Source organism: Miniopterus natalensis, chromosome 3, assembly GCF_054644295.1.
Source record: "Miniopterus natalensis isolate mMinNat1 chromosome 3, mMinNat1.hap1, whole genome shotgun sequence".
NCBI classification, from domain to species: domain Eukaryota; kingdom Metazoa; phylum Chordata; class Mammalia; order Chiroptera; family Miniopteridae; genus Miniopterus; species Miniopterus natalensis.
Window position 1 is genome coordinate 46028424 of NC_142083.1, and position 23354 is coordinate 46051777.

The 23354-nt window shown below is 39.0% G+C and overlaps 1 protein-coding gene across 7 annotated transcripts in view; it reads right to left on the minus strand.

The window, feature by feature from the left end:
• MEF2C (myocyte enhancer factor 2C) overlaps positions 1-23354 on the minus strand; it is a 158292-nt gene that overhangs the window by 18750 nt on the left and 116188 nt on the right. For 6 of the 7 annotated variants that reach the window (XM_016210318.2, XM_016210316.2, XM_016210321.2 and 3 more), the window contains 3 exons: positions 20086-20229; positions 12857-13043; positions 10743-10790 (listed from right to left, as the gene is read on the minus strand). In XM_016210318.2, coding sequence (XP_016065804.1) covers positions 10743-10790; positions 12857-13043; positions 20086-20229 — 379 coding nt within the window. Of the gene's footprint in view, positions 1-10742; positions 10791-12856; positions 13044-19888; positions 20027-20085; positions 20230-23354 lie in introns of all 7 variants that reach the window. The other variant, XM_016210322.2, reaches the window with a different exon arrangement.

The window sequence follows — 23354 nt, forward strand, 5'->3', positions numbered from 1 at the left end:
AGAGAGCAGGATTTTATTACATGAGAGAGGCTTCCCCGAGAGAGAGAAGGCCTGACAGGGATCTCAGGGTCATGACTGCATTCATAGCATTTCTATGAAGATGAAACATCCAGTGTTTTAGAGTAGGCAGTTTTCAGAAGCTGGAAAAGTAGGCTTGGCTAACACGAGCCTCTCAGATCATGTTAACTTTACACTGTAGATTTTACACTACATTTTATACTATAGAAAATGAGCAGCCAAAGTTAGTTGGTAAGTGACACTGTTAACACTGTATGTGAGGAACATAACAATACCGACAGTGGAAAGGGCAGGGTAAAGGAGGCGAGGGCGCTGCCTGGGCGGCTAGTTGGGCTGCACCAGCTCTGGGACACCTGGGAATGAGGCCTGACCGAGGCCGCGGGGATGGGAAGGTTCATAAGGCAGAGGGGAGACAAGAACGAGAGAAAAAAATAAATGAGGTAAATGCAAGTTCTAGTCATGGGGTCTCCATCAGAGTTCCTTCAACAGCACCGAGCCTTCGTTTTCTCAATGCTAAGTAACCATTTCATGAGTGAGAGAGAAGCATAAAAGTAATCTGGATGAAAGGCTCCCACACACTCGCCTGAGGCAGCCATCGCCCACGTGACCATGCAATATTAATAACAGCAAACACTTATATAGTGTTATTTAGCAATAATAGAAACAACATAAAGCATACACATTAAGTGCCCAGAACAGCACCAGGCACCTAGTGGCTGCTATATAAGTGTTTGCTATTATATGTGGATATAAAACACCTTTCAATCCTCACAACAATAACCCTATGAGGTACTAATAGTGTCCCTGGACTACATAATGAGGAAAATGAAGAACAGAGAGGTCCAGGAACTTGCCCAATGTCAAAGAGCTATCAGCTGGTGGAGGTGTGATTTGAACCCAGCAGTGTGTCCAGAGTCCATGCTCTGAAGTACAGCACTGCCCTGCTCCTAGAGAATCAGTCACGCTACAAGGTTTTGAAAACTTTTCTGTGTTAAATCTCATTCCAAAATGACAGGAATACAAAGAAACAGGAAACAGATGAAGTGTGACCAGGGACATGAGACTCAAAGGTCCTCCTGAGCCAGAGGTGACTGGTCAACTTGGCCACCATAAATAGCTGTTCTGGTTCAGAAGATGCTGAACTTACACACAGGGCTGGGCAAAAGGAGGTTTAAAGTTGTTCATAGGGAAAAAGACATATAGGTTATGATTATTACAATAGCTTTATTAACTCAAAAGAATGTCACAATGGCACAGTAAACCTACTTTCGTCCACCCCGGTATAAAGAGGCACAGAATGGTGATGTTCTAAACCATATTTCTGCTCTCCCTCTGAATAAATATTTACAATCGGGAAATATGGGGTTTAGCTACGCTAAATGCCAGAGCAGCTGTTGAACTTTCGATGTGCTAGTCAAGTGGATAATTAAATATGCTTTTAAAAGTAAATTTTGTAATATCATAGTCAATAATCTTCTCTCCTGTAATACAGGGTAATGATGTTTACCTATCTATTATCAATTTAAGATACCAGCTTCCATCAGAACCACTTTACATGATACTGAAATGCCCAGTATTTTACAGTACCCACTATTAGTTGTTATCTGGAAAACAATTTCTCATTATATATAGGTGCATAAAATTTAAATTGTTCAGTAATTTGTTAATGGTATCTTAATTTTGGAATCTGAAGCAAACTGCCACAGGAAAACTGAACATATTAAGCCGAACATATAGCTGAACCTCCAGTGTATTGATTTTCTGCTTTTACTTCATCAAACTGTTTTACCGATGTTGTTTTTTTAATTAGAACAATTTTGAAAACATCTGCACAGTGTATCTATCTTGTTAAAATAGAGATGCCACATACATAATAATGCTCACTATCACCAATTAATTTAACATTTAACATTTTAAAGGTTTTAAGGTAAGTTACTTTCTACTATCAGAATATTATTTTGTGTTTCAAATAAACATACATATTTCCACTGAAAAGTCTTTTAAATTGTATACAGTAGACTTGTTCATTCAACCCACTGTTCTACTTAAAGTAACACAACAGTTTTAGTAGAAAAATATTATAAACTTCTAGACTTCAGTCCTACAGGTACTTGGCCCTGAATGCTGAAACCCTGTTAAAGCACTAGGCCCTGGCCGGGAGGCTCTGTCACTTGGAGCATGTCCCGCACCCCAAAAAGGAGGCAGGCTCGCTTCCCGGCAGGGCGCAAGCATAGGTTTGGGGTGCGGTCCCAGTCCCAACGAGCTCGGGAAGCAACGGATCGATGTTTCCCTCTCACATTGATATTTCTCTCTCTCTCCTTTCCTCTTTCACTAAAAAAAAATAAAAATCAATAAACGTATCCTTGGGTGAGGATTCAAAAACCCCACTAGGAACTCTAAGTTATTCAGCTGTTGTGAATCACGGTTTATTTATTTTTGTTTTGTTTTTAGAGAAAAGGAGATCTTTTTCATTGGCGGAGGTCAGAAATCTGGGAATGGCGAAGATTTCAATATGCCTCCTGCAGCGGGGGCAAGGCAGACTTCCGATTCTTACCCTGGGAAGGCTGCCGACTGCAGATTCTTAAACAAAATCGCTCCGCTCTATCTGGGGGTTTCTTAGGGAAATAATGTAATAACCCATAACGCTAGACAATGAAGAAACTCCTGTGAAACCTCAGTGCCTTTGTGGTGTGCTCTCAGAAAAATACCCCATGAATACACCAAAGCCAAGACTATTTTTGGGTGTACTAGTTAGAGGGCAGCAGACGTTCTAAAAAGGGACTTGTCTCTTCTGCTTGACCACGTCACCCCGATGTTGAACCAGACCTTCACGGATTTCGTATCTACCCCACTGTCCTTGATGTGTTTTGCTTAGTGTCTTTTGTGAAATTAAGTCTATCTGCCAACTAGATACTGAACTTGAAACATTCAGCACATACAATAAGCTCAGGGTTGTGATGCAGAAGTAAAGAATTTTTATTTATTACTGAGTTGTTTCTCCAACAATCAAGAGTCCGTACATAAAGTAGGTTTTTATGGGCAAACCACATGCGCCTGTGTCCTAACAGTCATGTGGGTCAAGCATGATCACCCCAACTTTTGACAGACGAGAAAACTGAGATGCAGGCCCTTCTGTGGCTTGTCAGTAAGTGGGAGAGCTTTGATTTGAATCCAAAACACAAACTGCTTCCACTACACTATTACAAAGCCAGATGTCTCAGATTTAGAATGCATCCTACATTTCTCCCTCTCTCTCTGAATAAAGGCTCCATTTGCAAACAAGCAAGCAACAGACAATCTGATGTTTCCAGTGCAAAAAGGCACTCAAAACACCGTTCTGCTTCGAGTACTGATTTACTGCAGGGATACTTTTTAATTGCATCATGAAAATGATCTTGAACCTTACTATCTTCAAAAAATCCCACTTAACGATGAGTGATAGATTGATGACTCACTTAATTGTTCACTTCTTGTGATTTTGGGGCTGTCTCTTTGCTAAAAATGAAGGGGTGTCTTCATTATTGACACAATCGCTCATTCTTTCAGTCATTTTTATAAACAAAAATATTGAGACAGTATAAATTAGAGAGAACGTGACAGAAGAGAATGAATAATTAGTTGTGGCTTTAACATTTACACTGCCGCAAACTCATGAGAAGATCATGATGTTCAGAGGGAAACGGGTCGCGCTGCTCTGTGCTGAGCTCCGTTTCTGCCCCGGCCTTGCTAATATTCACTCCTTACTCCCCCCGTGAGGGCAGGGGCCGTGGCAGACATCTCTGTGAGGACTACTAGTGCGCTGCACATTTAGTAAATATTACTGGAACTGCATTACACTAAGCTTTATTGTTTGCTTAGGAAATATAAATAATAGTAATGCTAACAATAGCTAGCATTTATTAACAAGAATTTGCTCTGGGACAGATACTGCTAGGTGCCTTGCATTGGTTTATCTCACCTAAGTTTCACAACAATCCTGCAATATGGGAATTCACAGATTTTCCAAAGCTATAAATGTCATCCCTAAAATAACTTGTCTATCATATATTTTCCTTGATTATTTTATTATTCTGAATATCTGCTTATGGAATATTTTCCCAAATTACTGCTTGAACAAAAATTTTACTCCGTGATTTTATAGTTTTCTTTGAGTTGCTTAATATTAAACTGAAGTTCCTTTTTCATGATTGTTATGCAAATTAATGTTGTATTTGAATATGTAAATTGATCATAGCTTTAGGTTTGCTATTATTATTATAATAACCTATGTTAATATAACAGGGCTCCCCTCCCTCACACACTATAAATACAGCATAATCAGTTCTTACCATAACTGCAGGTTGTAAGTGGAGTCTAAGGTGAAAAATTGTGAAAGGAAGGCCAAGTGTTTAGTAAAACAGCAAGTTAGTATTAAGTTCAGTTAAAACAACTGAAATGGAACAATAATAAATAAGCACAGTGACACATCTGTAGGTTAAAAATTAAAATTGTTTATCTAAGGTTTTGCTACTTTAGTTTAAAGTAAACTAAAAGTATATATTTGATTTGCTCTTTCGAATATGGGACTGTATCATGACTCTAACGCTTTGAATTGAAATGCAAATGAAACATACTATGTAAGTCTAACTGTAAAATTTAAGTGACTGGCAAAGTTTTATTTAAAAACAGCGAATTATACTCTTGGCCAACAGCTTTGAAGTCCCGAAAAGTCCCTGGTAGGTAAAAAATTGATTTCCAAAAGAGGGGTTTTTTAACCACATCGCTCCTTCAGCATCTGCTGTCTGTTGATGCATAATTTCATGTCACTGATGATTCTGAGAAGAGCTTTTCTCTCTATATTACCTCCAAATAAAATCTTATGGTGATGTCAAAAACAGGGAAAAGAGAAACCAGTAGTATAAAAAAAATAAGACTGCTGAGAGAAAACGAAAATTTGAGTAAAACTATTAACTTAGGAGAAAATATTACTTGCCTCAATTAATATTAAAAATGATCAAAGTTCTTTATCCAGTCACATTCCTGGGTTAAATCAATGAGATATGAGCGAAGACACCCAACTTTCACATTGCTTTACTGAATGTAACAGGAGGATAGGGGATAAAAAAGATATCACTTGTGAGGTCAGAAATCATGTTTTACAAAGGACTCTAAAATCTGTTAAGACACTGTAGGAAGTTATAATTTGAAATTTTGTTTTTTCTGCAGAAAGCAAATGCCTTAAGAATTAAGTCAAACCAAAGGGGTTGGAAGAAGATTTTATGTTATCCTGTATTAGCCTGTAACATTTTTCATTTGTCTTCTCTTTAAGCTGCTTCTCTAACTTCAGTATGGGCCCCTAGAGAATGGTGTCGAGGTGCTACTTTATCTGTAATTTTTCAGGTCTCGTATATGGAAGGTAGATACTTATTTTCTTGGCACTGGCTGCATGCCGCGTGCTGTAGATTATCCAACCAGAAGACTAAGTATTTTTTTCCCTTTAATAAATCTAGATAACCTTGGTTTAAGTTAAAAATATCTTTGTTACTTAATTTCAGAAATATTAATAAAGCAATGCTGTTGGATCTTCATTTGTGTTTTGGGTGAACTCCCAAAGTAAAACTGCAAATGAGCTCTGAATTTTTATTCAGAACAAACCAAACTAACAGAATACTTTCAAAACAAGAATCCAACTATTAACTTAGATTTTTTTTCACATGCTGCTTAATATTTTTAAAAAGAAATATAAAATTGTATTTCTATAGTAATAAAAGTAATTTTCTTATTTGAGAGCAACTAAATGGTATCCCTCTCCTTTCTTGAATATTGCGATCTGAATTTGTGTTTTGTCAGGCAACAAAAATGCAATCTTGTTAAAGCAAATTCTTTTAGATTAAATTTTTAACCACTTCACTGATATTTTAAATCACTGAGTAAGAATTTCAGAGAAGTCTTTTTGGCTGATAAGAAAGTCAGCCGAGAAATTTTTGATAAGTATTCTCAAAAACAAAAACTTGAAAAACAATGGTACTGGTAAAAAATAAACATTGAATGACCTTTTCCTCTCCTCACTTAGTTCCCTTTTATAGCATGATAAAAATTTCTTTCTCAGTGCTAAATGAATTTCAAAAGAAGTCATGAAATTAAAGTTTTATGATGATACGATCACAACACATTGGACACTATAGATATTTGTGTCTTCTCCCCAATGTGAGTGCTAAGTTCAAAGCTCCTAAGTCTAAGGTCTTGCTGGACAGAGTGTTTTCAGAGTCTGAAGCCAGCTTTCCTGATTCGCTGCTCAGCGACTCATCTACAACAGCACTCTGCCATGGAGTCTCCGTGTACTCAGTGATATAAATTAAGCATTCTGGAAGTGACAATGCTTGACAACCAAATGCATAAAATAGTAAACAATTGACAATCAAAATAACAGCTGTTAGTTTCTTTTTATATAAAATTATATCTAATTTACAATAAATGCCAATTAAAATTATTAACCAATATACATAAATCTCCTTTGCCTTATTGTCAAATAGCTATGTAGATTGTAAAATTCTCTTAAAACTTCAAAGAGATTCCTGAAGGTTTTCTCCCCACACCCCCTTTTCTCTGGTCACAACCACGAATCAGTAAATTCTTGAGCCTACTGGTACTTCCTACTAAATAAAAAACAACCATGCTATCAAAGGGAAAACAAAGGGTGCTGCTAGGACTGTGAATAATCCGACACAAGGCACTGCTGTGCTGATGGTTATTTCCACTAAATCTAGTGATGATGAGAGGGCAACTGAACTTAATCTTCCAATCATCAATAACCACGAAGATTAGCATGTTAAAAGCTTTAATGTGCGGAGATATGACAAAATGTAATTTTAAAAGCAGTGACTTTTCATTTTGGTTGTTGAGAGGAAAGGATTAAGTAGTGGATGAATAACTGTCAACTGAAACCTAGAAATGTCACTATTACTAATGTATTATAATGACTTGCTGTATATTTCTCTTATACCAAGAGCACAAGCCCATCCTGCTACTTCTTCATCACCCCTTGCCTTCATCTTTGAAATTACTTCCACTGACAATGGGTTCGTTGTTTTAAGAGGTGATTTGTGATGGCCTGAGATACCAGCCCACATTTCATTTACTGCTACGTACCAGTTCTTTGGTCTTCCATTAAGTATGTTAGAGACGTGAGTAAGGCTTTATTGGCCAATGGCGCTGAGCCATTTAATCAAGTAATTAATTCATTACTCACTGTGTACAGGATCAGAAGAATACATTATTTTTTGAATTACAGAAAAGGGCATATCTTTTTTTATTTAAAACTACATAAATTTCTTTGAAATACTCTTTCTGTTTTTTACAATGACACTATTAAAAGTTCATGTCTATAAAATCAGCTTTTTCTTTATTCGGCTAACAAACATTTACTGAGTATCTGCCATGTGCTGTCTTTTATGTCTCAAGCTGGGAATACAAACTGAGTAAGACATGATTTGCCCGGAGGGTTGAGTGTCCAGGAGGGAGACGTGTGCCCAGACGTCGCAATTACACGCGATGAGCTAAGCAGTGTGGGCACAGGCTGGCTCGGCAGACTAGAGAGGTGCACAATTCCTTCTGGAAGGGACAGGAAAGGGCTGAGCTGAATTCTGAAGAAGGATGAGGGGTGCTCAGTAGCCTGCAGCAGGGGTGCCAGGAATGCATACATAAGGCAAGCAGCCTCCGCACCGCTTGCAAAGCAGAAGCACAGATGAGTCCGAAAACTGCAGACAGACTGCCCGGGTTCCACCTTGGCCAACGATTTAACCTCTCTGTGCCTCAATCCCACTCCTCATAGAAGGGTAGAAGAAGAGGATCTATTCCAAATAACTGGATGGGAATAGATGAGTTGCTTTTTATAAAGCACACAGTTAAGACCAATTTAAATGTTTGCTATTATTAGAGCTGGAGTGCAGGGTTCTTGATGGCAGGGGCAGATGGTAAGAAGGTTTAAGACTGGAAAGCACGTTGGGCCAGAGAGAAGAAGCTCATGGTTAATTCTGAAAGAGCTGGGAAGCCATCGCTGGGTCTGAGGCCTATGAATGATGACCTCCGATTAGTTTAAGGCTTTGAGAAAGACTAATCAGTGATGGGGAGAATGGAGTGGGATGCACTGTGAACCAGGGAGATGGATTAGGGGCCTGGGGTGTTGGTATCGGCCTGACTCAGCGGACTGGGAAAAGGATGGAGTGAAAGGGCCAGACTGAGGAAATACCTTGGTGGCAGAGTTGGTAAGACTTGGTGACTCGCCAGATGATGGCATGAGGCAGAGAGATGGCTCAGAGACCAGATGGGAAAGATGTTATACCTTCTGGTTGAGCTGAGCTGAAAAGGATAATGTCTCTCTCTTTGGCCTCCTGGTATTCTCAGGCACAAAATAAATGCTAAATTTCCTTCCATTCCTCACAGGACTATCCTTTCTACAAGGTGAAAGGATGATTGGATTTTGAAAAAAATTACAAAGACTGGAAATTATTTAACTTAATTGCAGAGCCTTGCCACTCGGCCTCTGAGTTCCCCACTTTATCTGAGACCTTGTATTTCAATGACAGTACTCAAAATCTAAAAGGTATCTTCTGGCCGTTCTGTTTCAGTTTTTTTTTTCCTGAAAATGTAGAGACATTCTGGCTGGCCTTGTTTCCCCCGTGTTATGTGATTCTCTAACATCAGCACAGATATATTCAGCTTCGACATATGATACTGTCCAGCATGAGAAAGGAGGGAAGACGGCCGCGCCCGAGAGCAGGACATGACAGCTAAGCGAAGGCTAATTGGCATCTGCAACAGGTGTTCTGTGGAACCCGCGTGAGCAAGGGCCGCTTCCTCTATTTTTAAAAAGCAGGGGAGTAACTGTTTCACAACTACACAGAGACTGTGGAAACTATATACTCATGACTACAAGAAACGGTCATCAAAATATAACATTTATTAGCATGAGGTTGGGGCAGCTGAGTGTTTTTCTTTGTTTTCTTTGACTATTTTTGAAGTAGATTCTCATGCCTACCGCAGACGTCCTGAATTAGGAGGGTGAACATGCTAAGCTCGTAAGACTTTTTTAGTTCAATGACGCTATAATCTATATGTGGCTAACTTTTATGCTTACAAGACTGAGTATCTTCTTTGTCCCTGGAGTGCCATTAAACTTAGCGGACTGTCAGGCACTTGACAATGACAGCATAATTGAACCACCGAGCACGTCTCATCTTCGATACAGGATTCTAATGCATTCTAGCTGTTAAGCAGTAATAAGAGGCCACTTCCATCAAAGCTGAGCAACTCGTTCCCCCCACTCCACATGTGCGTGTTTTTTACTACTTCTAATAACTTTCATCACCACCACTGGCTGTTCCCATAAGACCTGGCAAACGGATGCAGCAAGATACTGGATAAAATATCATAACATCTAAACCATTTTTCTTATATTATCTTTTTCTTGGTATTTGTGACAACCCAATTCTTAGTCCCCACCATTCTTTCTAACCATAGTGCTTGCCAGAGACTTGAATCCAAGAAACACTGGGCTGGCTTGGATCTGGTTCTGTAATGTTGAGGCAACAAGCCACAAAGTGATTTTTGAGGGGGAAATGAACATTTTATTTCAATATCCAGCAAAATAGTGTATCAAGTTTACTCATTAATTTGACTCTAATTTTTAAAAGAAAGATAAAATAGGAAGCAGTGCCATCGTTCATTAATTCACTGTATACTCTTAATACTTTTTCTTCATTACTCATTGAATTAGGGAAGAGCCAACATCAGAAGTGAGAAACATTATCCCCAAATGGGTATATTTGTAAAAATGTTTTTATATGCCAGTTGTCTTTATCTTCTTTCTTATAATTAGTAGGCCATTATATTTGACCTTGGGAAAATATTTTAATTAGGATGTCCATCGATATTTCAATAAACTTGAATTTTTTTGACATTTCAAATATAACCTTGTGTCATTCATGCCTGCCTCCTATTTTAAATGTATAGCATGTTCTAGCTTGCAGGAATTACCATGGTTACTTGTTATGCCAATAGTGAACTGCAGTTAGCATTTCAAAAGTATTGTGTGCTGTTCCTCTGTGTTGAAAATGCCATCAATATCTCAGTAATCACTATGATATGAATTAATACAGAACTCCAAAGAAATGCCACCTGATGAAACAACTGGCCATGGTGGAAGATGATCTTATAAGAACTGAAATATATCTAAGTGGCTTTTTTTAGGTCTGCACTATATTTACATTCTCTAAGAGCTCATTTTAATGCCAAACATGGTTTTAGTTTATTGAATTACTGTTAAATGGTTATAATCCCACCCTTCCTTTTCTTCTTGTGTTCTCTTTTAGAAATGTATAGGAATTTGGCAGGAAGTGAGTCACGGTGAACGTGAAATGATTAACCGAGACCTCAAATGGCAAGGCTGGCTGAAGGCACTCGTGTCTAGAGATGGTATTTGGGATTCAACAGATTTGATCGGAGCCCTCAGATCTCTACACTGACTAGCTGAAGTCTCGGTCAGGTTCAGTTCTAGTTGATAAACGTTCTTCTAAGTTCCAGTCACTCCTGTTCATAAAAGTGCTTTAGCAATTGTTGGGGTCATTTTTCCATGCCTCTCACAGATCTCTCAGCTTCACTTGGTTCAAAAGACTCATACTTCCCGCAAATGCCCCAGGGAAGGAACCCCGAGCAAGGACACGCACAGCGGTAGGGGGTCCACTCACCTGCACTGGTGCCTGCACCGGATGCGAGGTCTCCGCCCATCAGACCACCTGCGGACGACAGGGGGAGGTCAGAGGGGGGGCTGAGGGGCCGCAGAAGAGCGCGCTTGGCCCCCGGCAGCCTCAGCAGCCTGTCTTCTCTCGAGTCCTAAATTTGTAAAGTATTGCTTAAGTCAGAAGGCTGACACTTGTTTTAGTGTGACGTGCTGCGCTCAAACATTAAAAAGACATTCAATCACTGACATTTTGCGGAATCTTTTTTCCGAAGAAAAATTACATTGAAAAAATCCAGTCTTTAATTGGTCTCTGAATATTTTTTTTATTTCCAAGTCTAGTTTTTCCTAAGAGGATGTTCTATAGAAAGAGAGAGAAAAAAACAAAACCCAGTAAGGTTTACTATATATTCAAATAACCATACATTTGATGTTTAATTCTTTATAAATATATTTTATAAAATTAAATTTGTGCAGTGTTAATTGTTCACGATTTTGGTCATTTCATGAATCTACCTACAGTGAATGACCTCATTCACTACTTGAATTTTACTTATTGACACAGTAAAAAGGTCTCATTGGCCATGAATTTAGAAACTTAGGCTTATTCATTGCTAACTTAAGAAAGTAATTTGAAATTTGTCAAGGTTTATATGTGAGAGTTGGAGCGTTTCAGTAAGATATTAAATATAATAACTACTGTTAGTTTTTAAGGAACAAGATTTAGCCAAAATGAAAAAACAACCCACCAGAATAACAGCTGACTATTTTCTAAAGGCTTCTGAGCGACACTCTACAATTATTAGTTAGGTTTGGTTTGGGAATTAGAAGAAAATGTTCATTACATTGTAAGAAAATGTTTATTATTTCCAATTGAATAATATTTTGGAAATAAAGTATGAGAATTTTAAAAATAAATGAGCCTAAGTTCACCAAATAAATTCAACTGCATTTGGGTGCGATTCTGAAAGGAATGTATATGATTATTGAAATTCTTATGAAAAATTTCAACCATATTTCTCCAGAGAGAGAACTATGATGAAGTCCTTTATTCTCATCTTTCAGACTCAAGATCCATCAAGGTTTTTTACCCTGCTGATTTGGACTGTATTTTCTATATAAAGTTTCTGTACTAAACAGGAATGTATGTTTAGTTTTAATCATGACAGATGTTCATTCTCTTGTGAATAAACTGCCTTTAAAACAGTTACCTGTGCCTAAGAAATGAGCATTTTCCTACGGAGTGCTTTTTAAAAAACAAAATGTAAATATGTAATGATTGCTGTACATAATTTGTGAATATAATTATTTATGTGGTGTTTCTTTTGGAAACAGGAAGGAATCGTTTAGTTATATTCAATACCTATTTACTTAATTTCTACTGTGAGCGTAGCAAGTCAAGAGGACAGTCTTCTGTTCAAGTCTCTCTAAATCCAGTGGGAAAATAGATGCGTACTCAATATATTCCAAAATGTGTTTTGCTTGATCTAAGTACTAAGAGTGGTTGAAGTTTTCCTGAGCAATAATTTCTTCTCTATGGGACACTGTGAATTGTGCAACAGCGAGGATCTCCTAGAAGTGCAGAGACAAATTTATGGCAGGTGTAATGTCCTTCTGATGTGCTCTTAACTTCATTTCTGACATAGTTTGGTTTTTATTTCACACTTCTTATTAATTATGCTATCCCACCACATTTCCTTTCTGCCTTGCTGTGGTTTAAGTAAACTATGCTGTATAAACAAATAAAAATTGATCATGGGATATGCCATAAGAGGACACAGGGGAAGGTTTCACAGAGAAGTGATCTCTCTCGAGGAGGAAAATGGCATTTTAGGCAGGAGAAGAGCAGAAGCACACACACGAGACAGGGTAGCTGAGAAAACATGTGTGAGAAAACATGTGGTTAAAATAGAGGCACATGAGGAGATTGGCTGGACACATAAAGTGCAGATTATGAAAGATTTCAAAAGATATGCTCGTGGGGTTAGGCTTTATCATGCTGAAGGCCGAGCAGTGGAGACCATAACAAATGGGAAACTGGAAGACGTGTAGATAAAATGGCCTTTTTGCCAAGAGTGGCTCCTTGCAATGACTTGTTCACACAGTGTGCGTGTGAGGACGTACCTGTGTTACCTGCACTTGGAGGTCGATGTGTTACACCAGGAGACATACTATTCCTCTGCAGAGAAGGGTGGGCCAGTGGCAAAAGGTTGGGGTTTCCCAGTGAGCTGACGGGGTTGCTGTACACCAGACTGTTATGGCTGGACACCGGGATGGACACCGGCATCTCAAAGTTGGGAGGTGGAACAGCCTGTACGAGCAGAAAAACAAAAAGGGTTAAAAATTTAAAAAAAGAATAGAAGCAGAAGCTCTCAAGTACAGACAGCCTTTACTTTCTAAGAAAAATTTCAAATTCCAAACTGCTTGGTGTCTAGAAGACCATTAAGAAGAGCTCTCACGATGTTCAAATCATAAATTGATTCCTTTAATGTGCTTAGAACTCCTTCTATGCAACTATTAGGAAATGGTTCACTTTTGTTTAAAACAAAGCCCCATTTCATTAGACTCCATTGTCTTTGAATTCCATTCTATTAGGTAATAATTGTTCACTTGTGATACCTGAATCTCGTGGCAGAAACGACTGCAAAATCAAAGGTGTGTGATTGCGATGACTTCACAGAGAAACGGGAGGATTAAAATGCAAACCAGAGCCTTCGGCTTAATTGCTTATTGAAGCATATTTATGCAAAAGTTCAATGATATAAAATCATCTCCAGGCTTGTGAATAGCGCATATACTTTAATTATTATTTTTTAAAAGTCTACCTTTTGAAGTAACTCTGAAGATTATAATAGACATTTTAAGATCCCAGATTCAACAGAGCATATATCATTCAATAATTCATATTTTAAAACGACAGTTCAGAATATATGTTGCACTTCACATTTTTGATATACTAACCCTGACAAATGGCAAGGCCTGCATCTCAAATGAGAGAGAGAGCAAATATTTAGAGAACCAAAGCTGTGTGGCTATCTAATTAGAGCAATCAGGTCCCAATTATTGATTTTTTTGATATTATTTTGGCAATTTAAGCAAAGTCATGCTTATTTTTCTGCTTGCTCTAACCAGATAATCATAGTTGCAACTCCCTCTTTTTTCCATTTTTAATATTACAAATAAATATACTGTTTGAATATATTGCCAGAGGGCTCATAGTGTCAGAACACACAGCATTCTTAATATAAAATGGATGTGCGTATGTATCTAATATGTATATTGGAGATGGAGTTTAAATAGAACATTCCCTCAGTTATTTTCAAGTAATCTATTGGGCAAGTTTAAGTGCATATGTGCATGTGATTTAAAGTTTTTTGTTCTGTTTTTTAAACTATTTTTTCCTTGTAATCCTAACAGCAGTTTTCTTTCACTGGTTGATTGGCTGGCCTGCAACACGCGTTGTGCTCTGCAGTAGTCCTATGTTTATCCTGGTGATGATTACAATGCTGTTCTCTATTTACGCTTGTCCTTTTATTTCTTATTCTTTATTTTTCCTTCTTTTCTTTCCTTCCATGATCTGGACATGCTGATATTGGCCAGAATAAATGTTACATAACTCTTTTCTTTCCCACGTCTTTGATTCTTCATTGTTTAAGAGGGAAATAAAAATGTCCAAGCGCTATATTAACACAGTCATTCTTTATTAGGCTTTATCTGTTGTTAACAGAGTACAAAAATAATTTTAGACAGACACCATGATATAACGGAATATAAATGCTTGACATCAAAGAAGGAATAAAATCCCCAAATTTCCAGACCTTTTAAACAACAAAAATATTAGTAGATGCTGTAAAATAAATGTAAATAAAATATTGTATTCTTTTACTAAAAGACCAAATAAGAATTCCTCTATTATATCTGAGAAAAACACAGTCAAGTAATTGTGCTACGGCTCCTCCATTTGTCGCTTCAGATTCACTGTCTCCCCTCTTCACTGCTCTGGGCCCAGGGGTTGACCCCCCTGCACCCACTAGGCTCACCTTGCCCTGTGGCTTCAGCTTGGCCAGTGGCGGTGCCAGCAGAGGCCCAGAGCATGGGAGGAGAAAGCTCAGGGCGCTCTCCTACTGTCGCATCCCGTTGCCGGACCACCGACGGCAGAGGTTGCCATCTCCTGATCACCTTTCTTTGTTCTTGTTTCCCTTCTATTATAAAATCAACTATGATGTTGGCTAAATAATGTCGCATTTCATACAGGTGTTAAAGCTCTTTTCCTCTACGGTAATGCAGAGCCTGGTCTACTTTTTATTATGTCAACTGAATATTTCTCTTCAAAGGAGAATTTTTAGGGAGGCACTGTACTAATACAAAAATATAAGCTTAAGATTTACTGGATGTTATTTATTGAGCAAGCACTGTAATGTATAATTTACATATGTGATGTGATATAACCCTTTCAACATTCTTTCACTGTAGATATAATTCTTTCCTTTTAAAATCCATGAGACTAAGTAAGTGGTCCAATGCCATCTAATTAGTTAGTGATTCAGCCCGCTGCTCTTGCTACTAAATCATTGTGCAACACCGTGTAAGTTTTGGATAGAACGAGAATGTTGCAATCAGAAATCATACTGTGAAGTAAGAGCTGGATGTTAGTAACACTATTTGTGAACCACCAAAGTAATGAACTAAATGGATTGTCTGGGATGTGGGTGAGTAGCCAGGTTGGAGTGCCGTCTGTGCTAACTGCGTCTGTGACTGAGGCCTTGGGAAAAAATGAACCTTAAAAACTCCCCTCTTCTATATTTACTCAGATTTGATATTTTAAAACTATCATTTGGTTACAAATTTTAAAATCTGTGTTCATTATTACTACTTATAAATGTTTAACTATTACTGGATACCTAAGGACAGCTATAAAACTGCTTCTCTCCTGAATACTCTATAGAATGTTGATTGTATCTCAGCAGAGAGCAAAGGCTACTTCTCTCCCCTTCCCCTGGGTAATTATATACACATCCAATATAAAGAGGACTATTAATAATTATTTAATAAATTCTGAACCACCCTAGTAACCAGTTCATTGAATGTCTCTCTCTACTCCTCCACACCTAAACCATCACCCCCAAGAATTATCCAGTTTCCAGCAGTGTGGACCATAAACAAATTGATGATGATTATTATAAAATCTCTCTTGTGACTGACTAAATCGCAGTCAGGTATAATTCTGATATCAAAGTATGCTTCAAAGATTCACAAGTCATAAAATATGCTAACAGCCTTGGTATTTTCTCTGTCTTTCGCTTTGCTTCCTTATTTGTATCAGGAACTGGCTAAATAATTTTGAAGTCAAATTATAAGCTTGAAAATAACCACACTGAGAAGATATCTCAGAGAATCAGAAAGAACATCAGCCTTAATATCAGAAATCTCAGTTGCAGTCCAGGTTGTGTAGTAAATTGACACGTAACCAGGTGAGTCATTTAGCTGCCCCGGCCTGATCTGAGCATGAAGGGAATGCACCCCTAAAGAGACCAACCGGAGCTGAACACTTCAGGGAAAACAAAGGCTCTCATAATGTATAAATGTTTATATGATATTGGTGTTATTCTCCTTCTTCTTAACTTTTCAAAATTTGAGAACTTAGAAGCACTTAAATTAAAAAAAAATTTGTTTAAAAAGTGAAAGCCAAAAAGTAGTTAAAGACTCCAAACTTGCAGAGATCTCAGGGCCAGACTCCAAATTTTAAACTTAAGAGAGGAAGAAGAGGGAATTTGGGGTGATTAAATAAAAGGCTGCAGGCAGGATTGGCCATATAATTTGTAGGACCAGGGCTAAATGAAAGTGGGGACCCTTGTTAAAAATTATGAAGAATTTCTAGATGGTGAGCAGCATTTCACCAAGCTTGGCCCCAGGAGAGCAGGGCCCTGTGCAACTGCGCAGGTCATGCGCCGGCGACGCTGGCCCGGCTTTAAGAGATACAGACATAACAGCTAAAAGGCTTTTAGTTTCTGTCCCTGAACAAACTGATCATGGTGACTGAAGTGAGTCATCGTGGTCAGAAAGGTATCTGAACTCTTATCCAAAAGCCACTATTTTCTCAAACTTACCAAAAGGAAAAGTCTAATAAAAAGTCAAATCAAATATTTTTAATAAAATATTTTTAGTTAATAAGCCCTCTTTTATTCAGTGTGAGTGATTGAACTGAATCCCTTTTTTGGGGCCGCTAATGACACCCTTAACTTTTGATCAACCATTACCAGTCTGCTGCAAACTAGCCTAGAGAGAGAGAAAAAAAATCACAACTTTCTGAGGACCAGTGACCTCCAGTCGCTGGTATCCAAACTCCCTCAAGGCCGCCTGACAACTCGAGCACGTACTTGCTCGTTTCCTCTCTATCCCCAACTCCCCACAATGTCTACACCTCCATTCTCAGTTCTCTTTCAAGCACCTGCTCCCCCCGTACCTATAGACTAGCTACATTCAGTATAGAAAATACAGGGGGTCAGGTGGTCACCCACTCAGCTTCACTCTCCCCACCGACCCCTAGCTACACCGGGGCCACCTGCGCTGAGGCCTGTTCCAGGCCCATCCTTCCTTCCTGAGCTTTGCCTTTTTATCCCCCCTGTGCCTGTATGTTCAATCTCTTCCTTCCTTCCAGCGGTCTTCTTCTGCATATAAATAATCTCAAGTGCTTTTCCTTCTGACCCCCCTTCCTCGACCCCTATCTGAAGAAGACAAACTCGACTTCCACTCCTCTCGGCCAGTGTGCACCCAGCGCCCCGCCTTCCTCGAGCCCGGCCCCTAGCTCCCGGTCCCTCGCCCGAAGCTGTGTTTCGCTGCTGTGCGGCCCGCGTGCACCGTGGCAGACCCTGCAGGAGGCAGCGCCGGCCCACAGGACTCCGAGTCACCCGTGAACTATTTCACGTCGTTGAGGAGTATGGGCATAAATTACATCGTGCCAACAGGTGATCGCAATATTAAATTTTCTATTTTACAAGGGAAACTCTTCGAACTGGGTCTTTGAAATAGAAAAACAGTCTTGTAATGTTTTTAAAGAGGCGGAGACACTCTCCACACACAAAGGGCAGAGTGTCCTTGCCCTGCTGTAAATGTTTTAGCAGCTGTGGAAACTTTCAACAAAATTTACTTCCAGCAACTGAAAGCGATGTGCGAAAACTGGGCTTTTCATCCTGGAGACTGAAGCACTTACTGAAGAAATGAAGACCTGGAGGCACGGCTAGGGGCTGTGTGGCTCCTTCTCACGGCCCTGCCTATAAACTCTAATGTGGTCTTTCATCCCCCCCACACACCGCTGCACCTCTTAAGAAATCATGTATCCTGATTTTGAACTCTTTACATGACAGGATGAAATACTGCGAGGGAATCTAGGTATGTGTCACACCTCCTTCCCCCTACAGCACAGGAAAAGTGATCCAATGTGCAAATACGGGCATTCTCCCAGAACTCCTGGGGCGAAAGCGACGCACACATTTAGGATCACTGCCCTGGAGAGTGATCGGCTGTGTTACAGATGCTGCCCTTTCTCCAGCTGTGCAGGGGATTCCTTCTATCTGAGACACATAATGCACTTCACCTTAGAAACCTTACATTCACGAACCTCTGCGCCCAGCAACTCTAAACCAGTACTGTATAGCAAGAGAAACTCAGGCCGTAAGAAATAAAAAGTTGGCCCAAAGGAGCTGTTTCTTTCCTTCTTCTGGGCAAGATAAAATCCCAATGGGTATTTTATCATCTGGGCATAGCAAGTACGCATTGCAGCATCTGATAGGAAATATTCCCTTTGATAAAGTGCCCACTGTGGATGTTCTGTATGTAGTACTCAGTTTATGGAACCTTTAAGAATTTACAGCACTTAGCTTTCCTTCACGATACAGTGTATTAATAATTCCGATTCCACAAACGCTCCTTGCTGACATTATTCCACTTAACCAAAGAAGTACACATGCGTTTCTGAAGACTGAAAGTTTAAGAGGCATACACTTTCTAAATAAGTTTTAAAGTGTTTAATTCAACACAGGCGGCTGTGCACCTACTATGTGTAAAGCATTCATTCATCTTGTGGGTGCAGCTGCAGATTCAGCCTAGAGCTTTTGTCCCAAAATATCTGCACTTGTAATAATGGAGACATATATTTTTACTGCAGTCTCTCTTAATGCTCAGGTTGATGAAGTTTGGCTAAATTACAAAAACTGTACTTTTTTGAGATAGGAATTAATTACCTAGTGAGGAGCTTGTATACAAGAAGGGCTCAGACACTAACACTGGTTATTCAGAAAGTGTGTGAGCTTTGAGTTGCATCACTTTATGTCACATAATTAACATCACTTGACTGATGACAGAATATAATAAAAGGTATGTACTTTCCCCCTCTTTCTGTGGGCAAACAAAATAATACATGCAGAGTTATTTCTCTCAAATATCTGGCAAGGCATATGATTGACTGTTAGAAATTTTTTGACTTGGTTAAGACAAAACTTAGCCAATTGTTAAAGCATGGAAAATGTTGGTATAGGCAAAGCGAATATTTTGATGAAGCTTTAAAATCACCCCAGCACACAAACATGTTGAAATCTTACCATTAGGTTTTCATGCAGTCTGTTTCCCTGCAGCGAGCAATAGCTTTAACCCTTCAGTGCTGTTGCTGAATTTCATGTTTGGGGAGAGGGGCTGAAGCTTTGTTCAGAAATAAGCTTTTATTTGGGTGATGACCCTCAGTGTACATGAGAGGCCTAGTTTCACTCGTGTATGTGGTCTCAGTTCAATAAAATGTATATGTCTGTATTTTATAGTAAGTGCTTAAACTTGTTGAGAAGGGGGCCCTGTCTTCCTCGTGCACTGTGATCCGTGTGCACTGTGTATTTAAGAGATTGTGTAAGTCAGGGTGTGTCGCACAGATCTTTCTCTCTCTTCCTCCTGTGAGTGTCCTACCTCTGAATGAACTCGATGGCAACTTTGGTAGATTACGTAATTTAGGCATCCCTTAGGGCCTGCTGTCCACGTGGACTGCCGTGGGATGAGATGGCCGTTCGGTTGGTTTGACTTTCCAATGTGTCTTAGACAAGCCATCACTGAGAGGGTTAAGGTATGTTACTGCAGCAGTTATCAGCAGACCAGCCATCTACCTTTGGTACTTACAGGAATTTTATGACTCTTGATCATATTATCAAATTCTTCATTAATTTTTTTGTATTTTTCCTCAGTGCGTGGGGTGAGTGCATAAGAGGAGTCGGGATCGGGGCTTTCACAGCCTTTGTTTTCCTTCTTGTTCAAGGCCTGCCAGGTTCAGAGAAATACCAAGAATAAAAAAAATGAAAGGCGTTCCGAGTACTTACACACAATCTTTGCCTGCTGATCATTAGATCAATATCTTCATTAATTTTCCTGTACTTGTCCTCAGACTCAGGGCTGTGACCTACTGAATCGTCTGCATCGGGATCTGGGCTGTCACAGCCATTAAGGCCCTTCTTTCTCAATGTCTGAAACACATAATTTGGAGAGTTCAATCCTAGACAAAGGCTGTCAGAGACATTCAGGGCTGTTACAGAAGTTCAAGCTGTCCGGTATTTCAGGTGGTTTATTCCACGTGCTATATTACATCAGGGTAAAGAAATCATAGAAAGAAACCGAGTCATTTCAACAACACACTCATTACTAGTTTAAAAAAAAAAGAAAGAGAAATATTCCTTTTGCAACTTAGTTCAGTCAGTTGGACAAAGACAGTATGAGGGCTGAAGCTTTGTGATGCGGAATTCACACATGCTCCAAACATCGAGCGAGAGACAATTACAGAAGAATACAGGGAAGGTGGGAAATTACAACACTCCGTTTTCCCACAGAAAAATCAGAAGTCAGGACATTACACAATTATTTCAGAATCTGTGATTGTGACAAAAGCAGAAATGTTGGAAACAGATCCTTAGTTTCACGTAATGGTTGGCACCCATGGTGTCCTGCCACCCCTTTGGACAAGCACTTGGCAGCAAAAGGCAGTAAGAGAACCAAGCTGATACCACAAAGCACCAAGAATGTCCGGACACTGCGGTCACCAGGAGAATCACCTCTGTCCAGTCTGGTCAGAGGTCTACATATGTGAAAATCTGTATTGGAACTGACAATACCGAGAAGTTTCCTGCCTACCCACAGGCTGAAAGAAAAGTCAAAACGGCTGAGTTTAGGGCTTCCTTATCATGAGCTCGGTAAGGGAGCCAGAGCCCTGGAAATAGGTAACCAAGTCAATTACTACCAAACCGGCAAACGCTCCTCCGGTTCCGGCTGAGTCGCATCACCCTGAGCCTGTCTCCTGACACATGAAAGCGGAAAGTCGGAGCCTTATCTTGGACCTCCTGTCTCCTGAATGTAGGTCTGGTCTAGTCTCAGCTGTCACAGAAGGATAAATACTAATGCAAGACTGTAACAAAAAATATGAGTCAGGAGTCCTGAGGTTTCTTTTCTTTTCTTTCCTTTTTTTTTTTTTTTAACTGATGGTTGTCAACCTAATTGTACGTGATCTGATTTAGAGAGATAATGTTGTGTAGAGAGATAATGTTATGTTTTTAGAGATCATAAAACTTCTGATTAATCACACAGCTTGCCACGTTAATTACTAATAGACAAGCAACAATTCTAAATTTTCCTGGTACTACCAAAATTGTTATAAAGAGCTGTGTACCTAAGTGTCTCTCATTAGTGGGAAGTTCAGCAGAGCTCATCTTTATTAAAGAGAGAATTCACATACAAATAAAGCAAAAACTGCAACATCAACCTAAGGAATTCAAAGCTGAGATAACACTCCATCTTTAATTAATGCAGTTGGGGAAAATAAATAAAACAACATGAGTTTAAAAGGGGGTGTCAGTCTTAAGAATTTAAACTCCCTGGCTCTTACCAAGGTGTAAGAAAAGTAACATTATTTAAAATTAGTTTATGAGGCACTGAAGATTTTCACTTAAAATCAGACTAAGAGAGCTACCATTTCTAATATATCTATGATACACTGTGGCTCTGTAAATATTTATTAATGTTATAGTGGTATAATATAACAAATAAACATATGGTTACAGCTTATTATGTGGTAAAACGTTTGACTATTAAAATGAATATTTTGACACAAGATGATAAAATATACATTTACAATCTTGGGGAATTTATAATTGGTGGGGCCACCTGTCCCCCTATCGTGAATCTACAGCCATCATTTTCACCCAGAATACATTCCACAACACATTAGAATAATAATTTTCTTAGCTAACTTACTTCTCTTCATTTTAAACTCTTTGGCTACCATTATCTCAACGACGAGAGCATTTTTTCTGGGTGATAACTACTTGCTGTATTATCGTGTGTTTCTGCTTTTATCTCCAGATATCCTTGAGCTTTTAACAATAATTCCTGAGGTTCTTGTGTTGTACTCCACATATTTTTCATAAAAATTCACTTACATAGAGCAAAATATGTAAGATCAAGAAAATATCTGCTATTTTTAAAACTTTACCTATATTCCTATAAGGCATGTTAAGAATATTCTTACATAAACCTTTAATTTAAAGACTTATTCAGATAGTAGATTTTTCAATCTGCACCCGAATCTTTTATCCAATAAATCTGATCGTAAAAATTATCGTTGTTTTGATGTACAGATTTTTGACAGCAGAATGCAAGGGTTAGGAGAGGCCTATCAACTGTCATTACCATCCATCTGGCACATACATGTGTGCTAAGTGTTCTTACGAAGCTTTTCGGGGTAGAGACTGTGTTTGCTTATAAAAATTCAAGCATCAATTACATGTTATTGAAAGATCTCCACAAATATTAACCCATTATCTCTCACAAGTCATCCATAAGGATTTTAGGGACACCTTATGCCAGGTCTCAACCCAGTGTGGCCAAGCATGATGGTGCAGGCCTCCGGCCCAGGCTTTCTCACATGGGTGAAGTGCCAGATGCAGAAGAGAGCTCTCCCCTACCCATAGCAGTAGACTGAACACTGAAATAAATTAGGTAGAAAATTTTAATAATTAGGCTGTAGAGTCTGGCTGGCGTGACTCAGGGGTTGAGCATCGACCTAGGATCCAGGAGAAGGCGGTTCAATTCCTGGTCCAGGCGCATGCTCAGGTTTCGAGCTCAGTCCTGAGCAAGGGGTGTGCAGGAGGCAGCTGATCAATGACTCTCTCATCATTGATGTTTCTGTCTCTCTCTCCCTCTCCCTTCCTCTCTCTGAAATCAATAAAGACATATTAAAAAAAAATTACTGTGGAAAAATTTTAAGTATGAAAATAGGGCTAAAATAGTGATACTCCTTAGATGTCAAAGTTTAGACGGGGAGGGAATGCTTATGGGTCGATAAAACACATCAGTTTACCAGTGAGAAAAGCAATTTGATCCACAGCTCACTTGGTACCTGAAGGATTATGTAAACTATGAGGCAAACAAAGCAGCTGGTTCAAAGTCACAAAGCAAAGGTAGTGACGGGCATGAGGGGGGAAAGTGGCTCATTTTCTCCCAATAAATTCTTCTTGTATCTTACTACATTTCCTTATACAGAGTATCACCAGTACTTAAGTAATGAAATATCTCTACCATTTACATGATAGTCTTATTTCAA